Source organism: Alosa alosa, chromosome 22 (genome assembly GCF_017589495.1).
Source record: "Alosa alosa isolate M-15738 ecotype Scorff River chromosome 22, AALO_Geno_1.1, whole genome shotgun sequence".
Classification (NCBI taxonomy): Eukaryota; Metazoa; Chordata; class Actinopteri; order Clupeiformes; family Clupeidae; genus Alosa; species Alosa alosa.
The window spans coordinates 10504241-10517417 of record NC_063210.1 but is presented as its reverse complement, the minus strand read 5'-3'; the positions used below and the strand labels follow the sequence as shown (position 1 = coordinate 10517417).

General features: G+C 40.9%; 1 protein-coding gene across 8 annotated transcripts in view; it reads left to right on the top strand.

Annotated features, from left to right (window-relative positions):
* Positions 1-12376: 12376 nt before the first annotated feature.
* The window catches only part of abcc3 (ATP-binding cassette, sub-family C (CFTR/MRP), member 3), a 48647-nt gene continuing 47846 nt past the window's right edge, over positions 12377-13177 (top strand). For 4 of the 8 annotated variants that reach the window (XM_048232587.1, XM_048232590.1, XM_048232589.1 and 1 more), the window contains exon 1: positions 12377-12696. In XM_048232587.1, the coding sequence (XP_048088544.1) occupies positions 12661-12696 (36 nt within the window). In that variant the 5' untranslated portion in view covers positions 12377-12660. The remainder of the gene's footprint in view (positions 12697-13177) is intronic. The other 4 variants (XR_007192316.1, XR_007192317.1, XM_048232591.1 and 1 more) reach the window with 3 other exon arrangements.

The following is a 13177-nucleotide window of genomic DNA, read 5'->3' as shown; positions in this document are numbered from 1 at the left end:
TTTGGATCGGACTGGCCTACTCCTCGCGAAGGTGCCGCTACTTTTGATGCCACTAATAACTTTTGCTAGCTGCGCATTCATTAATTTCATGAGGTTGCACTGGGATGCTCTGTGCAGATCGCTGTATTACACTCGAAAAAGCATATGTCACTGTATCTTAGTAGTCGACCTCTTATAGGCTTACCATGAAATCTGTCATCTGCATGTGAGCACGGGTGTTCATGCATTTTCAAAATCCCAAAAACTTGACATTCCACGCGTCATTGGTAATGACGTAGCCCACCTGAGTGTAACGTTACATTCAGAGGGATGGGTCTGAGTGATAATTTTCACGGGTCTCAGTTCTCTATGCTATGTAAAGGAAGACTACATTGGATCCTCACGCTGAAAGAACTGTAGTGTCCTTTGAGTGCAACTTCAAGACAAAGACAGCATGTTTTACCGATATGGAAGTGGTGCCTTGCACTTTCAGCCACTAATCATTTACAAAATGTTGCGGTTTTGCCACATCTCCCTCAAATATGTGAAACAGCTGGTTAACTTTATGTCCAGTATATCTTCTATTACACAGGAGTCTGCTAATATAATCGCTGTAATCTTTGAGAAATACTCCACCTCGTGGTCAGTGCTTCATTTACTTGGCCGAATTGTTTTAAAGCAACACCAAAGAGTTTTTTCTACCTTAAAATAATGTTTCCAAAATCGTTTCAGTGGTTCATCAACTCGTAACAGGGTGAACGGCACTTCTGCATTCGCTTCGCGGCCCTCTATCGGCTATAACCGCACTATGTAAGTTTGCCAGATCAGGTAGTGGATCTGTAGTTCGATGGAATGAATGACACATAAGAAACTTCAAATGTGACTTGCATCTGATGTCGCAATACATCATGCAACATATTCTACCTTGTCTGTTGTTATTTCCAAAGCCAGTGCTGGATAAACAAATAGTGTGTGCGACAGAGGAAAAGTTCTTTGGTGTTGCTTTAACCTTTGCAAACTGTAGGCTACTACTAGGCCTACCTTTGTATATTGTTCTATTACCAAGAGAAATAATTGAAAGTTGTCGGTTGTATAATTCCATATTTCTATATTGACTTTCACCTTGTGATTGGGGACAGACGAAGTGTTACAGATTAGGTAAACAAGCACACTAACTTTTTCCCTCCAATATTGTCACTTCATTTACAGACCCACTCCTCAAATAGTAAAGACATGTAAAGTCAATTTTAACTCGATTTCAAATTACAAAGATTCACACAAGAGCTGACACGCTTCCTATCACATTGGAGAGGACCGATGAACTTGTCAAATTTTGTATCCAAAATGGCCCCCAGAGGGCGTGTGAAGATTGTAGAAAAACCTCCATGGACCCTAAACGAAGTCACCAAAGCGTGTGCAGCCTACTTTAATTTCCTCTTAGTTGTGCAGATATTGATATTGAAGGGCTATTCCATGTCAATTCAGTTTTTATTTCTGGTGGAGGGTGAATCCGTATGATGGATACAATTGAGCCATGGGGAAATTATTGATCTATTCACAGCCTCTTTGGGGTTGGGCTGCTCAGCACTGCTACCATTTGCCTACAGGCAAAACTGTGATATACTAGGTTCTACGTGGTCTACAACTCTAGTCAGTTTGATCCATTTCATTGAGATTTGTGTCAGATAGGCCTACAGCCCTTCAAAAAATAAAAAAAAAGAGTAAACACCCAATAAGCAAAAAGTGTTAGAAAAAAAATACACAAATATTTTTCATGATGTAAAACAAACGTTTGTGCATATCTGTGCAATTTATGTGATTTGATCTGGTAGATTCTGGCCTGTAAGCTAAAAATGGCTCCAGAATTAAAATAAGCAAATGAAATATGAAGAGACCATACGGCTCTTTGTTAAGCCAAAGCAGTGTCAGTCTGAGTCAAGGATGAGCATATACTGTCAGATCCTCCATACCAGAAATGCAGAGCCTTAACATACGAATTACCATAGGGCCCTGTAGTGCCCCGCCCCCTTAGTTATGGCCAGGGCACTACTAGTTCTGCTCGAAATCACTGTCAGAGGAGGCCCACTCATTCATTGTCAAGTTGCCAACCCGTAACTAAGGTAATCTACATTTTCCCCCCAGACTGCAGGGGCACTGCTCCGCATAATAGCCCCCTGTCCTGTCCTAGCCTGGGTGTTCCCATGCTGCCTTGCGCGCGATTTGATTCATGCTGCTAAGGCAAATTTTCGCCTGAGATAGGGAACCAATCACAGAACATGTGGGAAAGCAAGACGATGATGAGCTATGCACAGACGCATTTGATAGACATCCGTGGCACCCAATAAACGGATCTGGGTATTTTTTTCAATGTTTGGTTCCCAGACCACGTCTCATTGAGAAGTGGTGGCGCTAGCCAGGCTAGTCCTGTCCGATCTCACCCTCTCTAAATGAATTTTGCTAGAGCGTTGTTAGCGATTGAGCAATTAGCAGCAGTGGAAAAAGTTAAAAGGAATGTATAATTTCATTGGAATTAGATATTAGAAAATTAGAAAATTGTTACATAAATGCATTCATAAACTAAAATGTCAACGAAAAGAAATCTAGATTTTACCAACTTTGGTTTTACTACCACCGCAAAAAGACAGCGGAAGGAAAGCCCACCACCTGAAGTCCCGGAAGAGTTAGCGGAGGCTAGCGTGAGTCTAAATGATGTGCAGAATACAGAAAGAAACACCCCAGACAATATCCCAAAAGTATGGTCAGCCAGCCAGTTCGAAGAGTGGAGGGAGCGATATCGGTGGATTTATTGTCGCGAAGGGCATGTTGGCTGTAGGCTACAGTTTGTAAAGAGGCAAAGCAACTGCTTGGAGCTGAAAAGGGGGTGCATTTGTCCACTGAGTGTCACTAAGGCTGTCACTGTCTATGATTAGTTTTATTTTATTGTTTACCATCTCATTCAGTGCTATATGATCCAGGGCTCATGACCAAATCAAGCCAATATAATAGCCAGTAGCCACAATGAGCCCATGCAGCCACCCTGTTTCGACAATCAAAGGTAACGCACAGAACGGCCAGCAGACAGATAATTACGTCCCCAACTCATCTAAAATGTGGTGTCTTGAAATACTTTGGGTTCTACACCATAGATGGTAAAGTGACCGTTAAATATAATGTTAAAGAATGTATCTGTGGATTGTGGCTTTACATCGGTCGAAGTTGACTCCATGTTGTGGTGTCTCACGTAACTCAAAGCCAGGCAAGCTGAGGACAGGTGCTCTGTTCCATCGTCGTTATGGTAACCAAACAAGTCTTCTTCTGTCTAGGTTTGTTTCTACGTTTAAGTGTTGTTCTTCTATGTGGTCCACCTACTGGAGGGGAGTGTTTACAGCAGTTCCGTTTCACACATGCTCAGTCTACGCGTCACTTTGACGCGCGGTCTTAAATTTCGGTCGACTCAAAGACGCGACGCATGCCTTAAAAATGGCGCAATTCTCGTCACACGCTCACCAGTGCCGCGTGCGCGGGACGCAGACGCGGGACCGTACCATAGGCTTAAGTGCTGACCAGGCGAAGCATATGCGTAATAAAATCTACAGACACAGAGACAGTGTTGCGCACAAGCAGAGGACATTGCAGAACAAAGAAAAAAAGATGTGTTCACAAACATTATAGTTGATGCCACTTCACGTGATTTCCAAGAAACAGAAGTTTCCTTCAGAACGGTCTACTCCCTTTCTTGCGAAAGAGAGACTTCCCTTCACGAAAATGAATCCCTTGGTCACATTATACAGACACTAAACGGGGCTAACATGGGCAAGATACACAGGTCCGATCACACACGTACAGAAATGTCAGTTCATATAGCTCATGAAATGAGACAAAAAATGATCTCCAGTCAGGCTCGGACTGGTAATCTGTACAACCGGGCAAATGCCCGGTGGGCCGGTCCACATGTGGGCCGGTGACCTCCGGGATTTTTTTATTTTTTTATTTAAAGTTATTTAGCCTATTTGCGGCCCGTCATGAAGACCTAGGCTTAGCCTATAAATGCAGTTGCATCCATTTGGATTGGGGGGTGACAGGTCAATCATTTTGGCCTCTTCATGACAGGTTCCCCCTGCTCCACCCCTCAAGTGGATTTGTCCAAGCAGCCGCTAGGTTTGTGGGGAAATATAGCCTACGAGTCCATGCATGGTAGCCTAGGCTATATAAGTGCCCTCCGCTGGCTGGTGTTCACATCATCGCAGTTTAACCGTAAACAGCAATCAGAGGTGTCTAATTTTATTCCATAAATATATTGTTTTTATAGACGTAAGTTGCACGTGCTACGAAGAGCTTCCATTTATTGCACCATGTAGGCTACTGTAGTGCGGTTTGTCTATCAACATTAAAAAAACTCCGGGTACCTACAATTTTCGCACAACTTGGTGGAAAAGTGTAGCACAGGTTAAAGAAAACCTATTCATGTTTGTACTCAAAAGGAACTTCAAAGTATTTCACATATAGTAGCCTTTTAGCTCACAACGACAGTGAAAGTGGAACTTGGAAAGTGGAAGTCTCTCCACCGAGTGTTACATTAGATGCACGTAAAAAGTATCAACTGGTAGGCTAGTAACGAAGGTAGCCTAATTTTGCAAAATGTGATGACGGCACACAAACTTGGGCAAAAACGTTTAGTATACACTTGTGGTGATAGCCTACAGTTAATGTGAATCTCTGACTATAACCAATGTAGAAGATTTGCACCAAATAGTCCTAACTGTGGTTGTGTTTCTACAACATGTTGGCACAAATCATAATTTCTGTCAACTATGACGATCTCCATGCATGTTCAGTAGCCTATATTTTTCATTTAGTCAAGCAGTGACATGTGGTTTAATCAGTGTTGGGCAAGTTACTTCAAAATCGTAATATATTATGTATTACTTATTACTGTCATTTCAAAGTAATTCATTACATTATAATATTGCTGTCTCTGAATTGTAAGGCATTACACTACTATTGTATTACTTTTAAGTTACTTTTACCAAAATATCTAGAAATATGGATTTGGAACAATCATAGCCAAAATTTTGTTTAAAGAAGACAAAAGGTCAAAGTCTGGTCAATTGTGATAGAAATGCTGTAACTTTAGGCTTAGGCCTACTCATTAAAATCAACAGAGAGCCCACTACCTGTATATTGTAACCCAAAACTTAAAGACATGTCAAGATAGGCTACACAGTGCAGCTACTGGCCATTTTGGTGCCCTAACTGGTGAAATACAGTATTAACCTAAGTATGTCATCATATGGCCAACTATGAAGATGTAATCTGCCTGTTCCCAGGGATGGGTAGTATTTCTGAAACAAGTAATATGTATTTCAAATGCAAAATAGTATTTTGTCCTTTGTATTTTATTGGGTTGAAGGAAATGGCTCTGTATTTTGTATCAAAATACTTTATTGGTGTGTATTTTTGTATTTTAAAAATACTGCAAGCTAATCATCGCAAAGTGTTGCAAAAATACATCAGAATGTATTTCTAAATAAAATACCTAATACCCTCATTTTTAATGTATCAAAATAAACTACAAAATACAGTAGGCCTAACCATATTAATTATGTATCAAAATAAAATACTGTATTTTTGTATTTAGAAAATACTCAAAATACTTTTTTCAAGGAAGTATGGAAGCATTGCAAAAAAAGCTTTTTTTTTATCCCAAACATTTAGCCTATGAAAACTATATAGTAAAAAACAATACAATTTGGCCCCTGTCGTATACCGTATGTAAGTTCATGTAGTGTGATCAGAACTAAGAATAATTCAAGAATTTACATTTACATTTAGTCAATTAAGCTTTGAATTAACCACATTATAATCAATAGGCCAAAATCATAATTGTGTATCTGTGCCAAAATTCGTAATTCAAGTCCAGTGCAGAACTGAATAAGAAAATCATACAGCTATGTATCTTGAAGTTCCAGTATGTGAGAGACTTGACGTGCCTTAAAGGAACCATATGTAAGATTGTGGCCAAAACTGGTACTGCAATCACTTTCAAATTACTGTAGAGAGGTGTATCCCCTCCCCCTCCCCCCTGACTCGAGGTTGCCAACCCGGATGCCAAAACACTACTGACTTCGTGATTAGTAGATAGGTGGAGGGTGGCGCATCAGGCCAAAACACAGAATGACATGACAAAACACAACATCAACATCAGTTGAGGGCTGCAACTTCACTTTTTAAATTACAATATCCTGGCCGGACTACTGTTGTCAGTGATATAAGTATTTGAAATTAATATGATTTCTTAATGTCTAGTGACATATTAGGGCCATTTTATGATTAATTGAAATACATTTCTTACATACGGTTCCTTTAATATCTCCAACCTCAAGTATGCCGCTAATAAGGAAATAGAATTGTTATTTAATTAAACAAGGTGAACTTCTCCCCACTGTGGAATGCAGTAAAGGATGCTACAAGGAAGGGAATTCAAACACACTCAACACCTTACCATCTATTGATGTCATTGTGATTGAGATATCTTCCATTTTTCTGTTAATGATTGGCATGGAGACAATGGGACATGGTTGCCTTTGTCAGTGTCCTTATGTGAACTTGCACAGGTCAACTTGCTCATCTTTACTTGCGTACCACTTAACACCAGTGCTTCAGACCAGAGCTGATGCTTCAGCAATAGCCGTCACTGAAAAACTGTAAGTGTTGTTGAACACAGCTGTTCTCACATTAGCTGATTGCGATAAACACAAACCATTGTTGCCTAATAACCAATTATTCATTACACCTGTCTGTAGTATCTACCTTTTTGTGTTTTTCACATATAGTATTTTGCAGTATTTTTAAAATACAAAAATACACACCAATAAAGTATTTTGATACAAAATACAGAGCCATTTCCTTCAACCCAATAAAATACAAATGACAAAATACTATTTTGCATTTGAAACACATATTACATGTTTCAGAAATACTATCCATCCCTGGGAACAGGCAGATTACATCTTTATAGTTGGCCGTATAATGACATACTTAAATTAATACTGTATTTCACCAGTTAGGGCACAAAAATGGCCGGTAGCTGCACTGTGTAGCCTATCTTGACATGTCTTTAAGTTTTGGGTTACAATATACAGGTAGTGGGCTCTCTGTTGATTTTAATGAGTAGGCCTAAGCCTAAAGTTACAGCATCAGCCATCACTGCACCTATTGCATTCTACTGTTGTTAGCCTTAAGCCTAGCTCAGTCATTATGTTGTACCACATCACCCTCCATTAGAAGTGCAATGAGCTGCATTGAGCATAATAAACTGCATTTAGAATTCCAAATCCATATTTCCAGATATTTTGGTAAAAGTAACTTAAAAGTAATACAATAGTAGTGTAATGCCTTACAATTCAGAGACAGTAATATTATAATGTAATGAATTACTTTGAAATGACAGTAATAAGTAATACATAATATATTACGATTTTGAAGTAACTTGCCCAACACTGATTAAACCACATGTCACTGCTTGACTAAAGGAAAAATATAGGCTACTGAACATGCATGGAGATCGTCATAGTTGACAGAAATTACTATACTGATTATATAATAACCTATAGGTCCAAATCTAAATGTTTGGGTTCAGTTTATGAAGTGTTGCTACAGCATGATACTGTTTGTTATTTATGGGGGGGGAATCAGGGGGGGATTTTGGTATCGGTGGGCTTGTGTGTGTGTGGGGGGGGGGGTCGTCGGTCCAGTAGTGGGCCGGTCCAGGAGAAAATTGCCAGGGCCGAATTTTGTTCCCAGTCCGACCCTGTCTCCAGTCTTAAAACTGCAAACTCGCCCATCAACATCTCCATTGATGAAAGCACCACACACGGACGGAGTTATCTAATAATTTATCTTCGGAGTGATATCAGTGGCAAGGGTGATATGGAGAGTATGTTTTTGGACTTGGTTGAAACAGAGCCCGTTTACGGAGAGCCGGATCACTCCCTATTAACTCCATTGTACCTGCAATCTGCTGCAGTTCCGCTAGGGGCGATCACGAATAAGTGCAAAAACAATGGGGGTCTATGGAGCTAGATGGCTAAATGTGTCTCTTTAACCTGGTTGTCCTTGAAAAATCGAAGATTGGATTGTGGTTTCTGCAAGATCAATATGGATTATAGGTCAAAAGTTGAATGAACGAGTACTTACGTCCTTTCGATTTCTTACAGGTTGGGTCGTTGTTGCCCACAACTCAATAGCTTTCTGCTAATGAATGACGTCATTGACACGTTTGAAAGGCTTTTTAGAACAAATAAGTGACTCAAAAAATATAATACTCAGAAGTGTGTATTTTCTCTGCCCTCTCTTTCGCATGCAACATTCAAATTTCTGGCCAAAAAATTATATTCCGAGAAAAGTGGATTTGAGGGGTACAACTCCATAGCCCTCCATTCATTCTGTACTGATTCGTGAGCGCACTCATGTGGAACCAGAATTGGAACTGCAACCAGTTCAGAAACCGCAAGCTTCCCGAGAGTGGCGATTCTCCTCTTATTATGACCGCCGCGCAGCGAAGCGGATTAGTCAGATTTCTTTTTTTTTTCTTTTTTTTTTTTTTTCTTTTTCGCATGTCCAAATTTCCGTCAAGGATTCCCGGGACACTGAAAGACCGGGGTAGACGAAACTTGGTGGGCATGGAACCATCATTTTTCGTTTTGATCTGTAGCCCCCCCCGCTGGACTGCACCCCCCGAAAGGAGGGTAGGGCAGACAGTTTTCTGTGAATATCTCGAGAACCGTAAGGTTTAGGAGGACCATTTCTTTTGTATGTTGATCTCAAGGGGCCATGTCAACCCATTCCATAACCACTCATTTCATGTATAGCGCCACCTAGTTAAACACAAAAAAGTAAAATTGAGGTGTTGCAATCGCAGGTATCTGTGACCTAACATAGTCAAAACTGCACGAAATTGGAAGTGTAGGATCATTATGACACCCTCTGAATGCACGCCAAGTTTTCGTGGAATTCGTTCATGGGGGCCACACAATAAATTAATTTATGTTACTATACACCAACTGGCTTGTAGGTGGCCGGAGACAGTTTTCTGTGAATATCTCGAGAACCGTAGGGCCTAGGAGGTCCACCTTATTTTTGTACGTTGGTCTTAAGGGGGCATGTCAACCCATCCCATTACCACTTATTTCATGTAGCGCCACCTAGTTAAAACTTAAAAAGCAAAAAATGAAGTGTAGGATCATTATGACACCTTCCGAATGCATGCCAAGTTTTGTGAACTTTGGTTCATGGGGGGCCTAACAATAAAATGATTTATGTGTACATTTAGTGACCGTACACCAACAAGGATTCCCGGGACACTGAAAGACCGGGGTACACGAAACTTGGTGGGCATGTAACCCCACATGGATAGCATGGAACCATCGTTTTTCTGTAAAAAAAAGTGATCTGTAGCCCCCCGCTGGACTGGACCCCCGAAAGGAGGGTAGGGCAGACACAGTTTTCTGTGAATATCTTGAGAACCGTAGGGCCTAGGATAACCAATTTTTTCTGTATGTTTGCCTCCAGGGGTCATGTTAACCCATTCCATGTGCACACATGTGCATAAGCAGATATACACGCACACACATACATTCACAGTAATCATAAGTATGACACATATTCAAAAATTTCTCAGAATTATGAACAGGCAAGATGGGGGTAGGGTTGTATAAAATGAATTTTACGTGTGAAATCTATGAACTAATCATGTTTTGGTACTTGTTGTGTAGGAGATACCAGTGAGAATTGAGTGTGGATAATGCAATTTAGTGAGACAGTTAGAATCATATAGGCCTTTCAGTGTGATTTATTTTTGTGGAAAAAATGTGCTGGAGTGGGCGGCGGTCATATTGTGTAACGCTCTGCGGTACATCTAGTTAGACATTCTCTGGTTGAACTGAATGGTTGTGATGCTGAATCAATTTACAATTCTCTTAGAGCAAGTCTACGAGATGCTGGGTTGGATGATCAGTGGTTGAAAAGCCATCTGATTGGGATCGCAACTGATGGGGCTTCAGTCCTCACTGGGAAAACGTCTGGCCTGGTATCACGGCTTAAAAGCAATTTCCCCAGAGTTCAAGCAGTGCACTGTTTAGCCCACCGGCTTGAACTTGCCGTCAGTGACTCACTCAAGGTCGCAAGTGGATGTAACCATTTTGAAATGTTTGTGTCTAAGCTTTATGCAGTCTACCACCAATCCCCAAAAAATAAAAGACTTCTGAGAGAAGCTGCCCAGACACTGTAAAACTGTTCAGGCTGTGTGGCAGGATTATGCACCGTTAGCCAAGCAATTGAAGGACGCAAGCGAGGATCCGAAACGCAGGGAACATGACAAGTGTCAGTTTAGTGGTCTCCACAAGCAACTCGTGAGCAAAGGCTTTGTAGCTGACCTTGCATGCATGTAGGATGTTTTACGTGAGCTTCAGAGCCTTTCGCAAAAACTCCAGAGAAGGGACATAACCTTGATCCAAGCAAGCCAGGAGATCACACAAACTATTGAGGTGATACGCGCAATGAAAATCTCTGGCGGTAAATCCTCGCAGGCTGCTGAGGAGCGCATCACAGCTGGAATCTTTAAAGGAGTTCAGCTTGGAGATGGCAAAGATAAAATAAACAGGCTACAGTTTCACCAAGTTGTAATAGACAGTCTGACCAAACGCCTGCCCGACTCAGATCTGGTAAAGCTTCTTAAACCGTTGGACAAACGGTACTGGCCAGCTGATCGTGAGGAGTTGGTTTTATACGGAGAGCACGAAATTCACAACCTGGCCAAGCTGCTCGGCGAGCCAACCAGGTAAAATATTTGACAATTAGCTCTGCTCAGATTTATTTTTGAGCCTTTGTTATTAGGCTGAATTTCATAATGTCATAGATTTCATTTTAATAAACTGGCTACTGCTTATTATAATCTACACTGAACATACCTAGAACATACTCAGGCAGCAACATCAGTGCACCAAAGCTATTGAACAAAGCTAGGTGGACTCTTGGTGTCTCTTGTATCCATTCAACTGTGTTGCCTGGGCTCCTACAGAAACATCCATGTCAGAAACCAATGTCATAAAGGGCAAGATGCCCAGAATGGAATCCAAGTGCTCAGACTGTAGTGAAATTCCATATCTCAGACATGTGGGACACAAAGACCCTTTGTACAGGGAGAAAAGTTGGAAACAAACCCCCCCAAATGTCCGCATCTTAGTTGGAATTTCATGGTCAAGGGGGACATCTTGAGGATAAACCATGTACTATTAACTTCAGTTTGCGTTGTGTCTAATAATTTCCCCATAACTGTTCTTAAATCTCTGGAATTTACAGCCTCATGGGCTTATTACTTAATTATAATCATTTCCACTGTGACTGCTTTAAGAGAACTTGGAGAAACTGACCATGTCCATATTGAAGTGTGTTAACACTGTTTCCTAGTTGCAAAGATGACAATGCAACTTTATGACCAAGGCTGCCTCTGTTCACTATAACACCTTTTGTTGAGTAGATTAAGTTGCTAAATGTCAGAAATTGTATTTCTGTTTACATGTTTTAGGTCTACTATCATCTGTGTATTATTAAATATTTGATTGGCAACAAGTTGATTTCCTTACTCTGGGGATATATGTCATTCTTTTCTAATAACGCCACATCCCTTGTAATTCAATCCCTTGTCATTTAAGGTAGCCTATGCACCTACATTTAATTGCATTTCTTCTTTAAATGTCTGGAAATCTAGGACAGATGATGGGTATCTGAATATAGAGACAAGCAAAATGCAATGTGGTATTACTGGAAGTGTGGCACACTATTTAATGTGTGTAATGACATATCCCTGTCAGAGATGTATATTCTTCTGTCTTCTACAGTCCTTATTGCTTAGTTGTGTTTTTTATATATACTTTTAATTACTTTTTCTGCTGTTAGTGAATGTGTGTGTGTGTATGTTGTCTGTATGCTACTGTCACCTTGAATTTCCCCTAGGGTTCAATAAAGTATCTATCTATCTATCTATCTATCTATCTATCTATCTATCGTTGATTACATGCATTTACATGCGATTATATGCGTTTCTATGCTGTTAACAGGTAGCTAATTTTAGGCCTATTGACAGCAATGATTCAACTCCAATTACCTATCAAGTCAAGTTTGGTAAGTGGCTATATATTTCTCGTGGGAGATGGTATATGTTGAAAATAATGTAAAAATGTTAAGCAATAGTTATCATATGATGAAACTATTGCGAGTATGCGCTTGTGTGTTGCGGGAGGACTACATAAGCTTCCTGAGGCGTGACCACATTTACAGTAAGAGCCCGGGTAGTGGGCGGACCCTGTCATGTAATGACAACCTCCTACTGACTTTTCCACGGCGAGGGAAGAAGGAGCGCACTCGAAGGAACGTCACGCGTCGAAGGCAAGGAGGAGGGTCAGGGTAGGGGCTCCACTACCCAACGCTTTTTATGTGGTTGACTGTTTTCCAGGACAGTCTACTTTATATGAGCTTGTATGTGCCGACGTAGATGTATGTGTGTGTGCGTTTGAGAGTGTGTTTCCTCTTTATGCGGGAGAAGAAAAGAGGATAAAACATACGGAGACAGCCTAGACATTACCTACGACAAAAGGAAGTGATCCACTGAAGTGCCAGAGCCCAATGGAACATTTTTGTGGATCGGGCCGCCCGCTCTGGGTAAGTTGTATGCAAAGTTAGGCTAACTCGTAGCTCAATGTCACAATTATTTGTGGAAGGAACACATTTGTTGTCTTCATTAAGGAGCTCACCATAGCCTACGTAGGATGTAGACCAACTCATCGTCTAACATCCATTCATTTTATAATCTACTTATGAACCCCGGTTCACAACTAGCATGGCAACCAAACGCGAAAGCAAACATGAATAGACAGGTTGGATCGAAGCCAACCAACAACGTCAGAACAGGTAGGCTAAACCGAATCACACAAATATCTTGATGAAGTCGACCCAGCAACAAAGAATTCCAGATCCCAGGTGATGCTGAGTTGTTGCGTGTCACCGCGGACAAGGAAATGCGAATGACTTGGTAGCCTACTCAATGTTGATACAATGTTGCATGTGAAATAATAGGGTTACCCAGAATGGGGAGTAGGCTATTGTATCGTACCATTGTAGTCCATTGTATGGTGTCGATTGT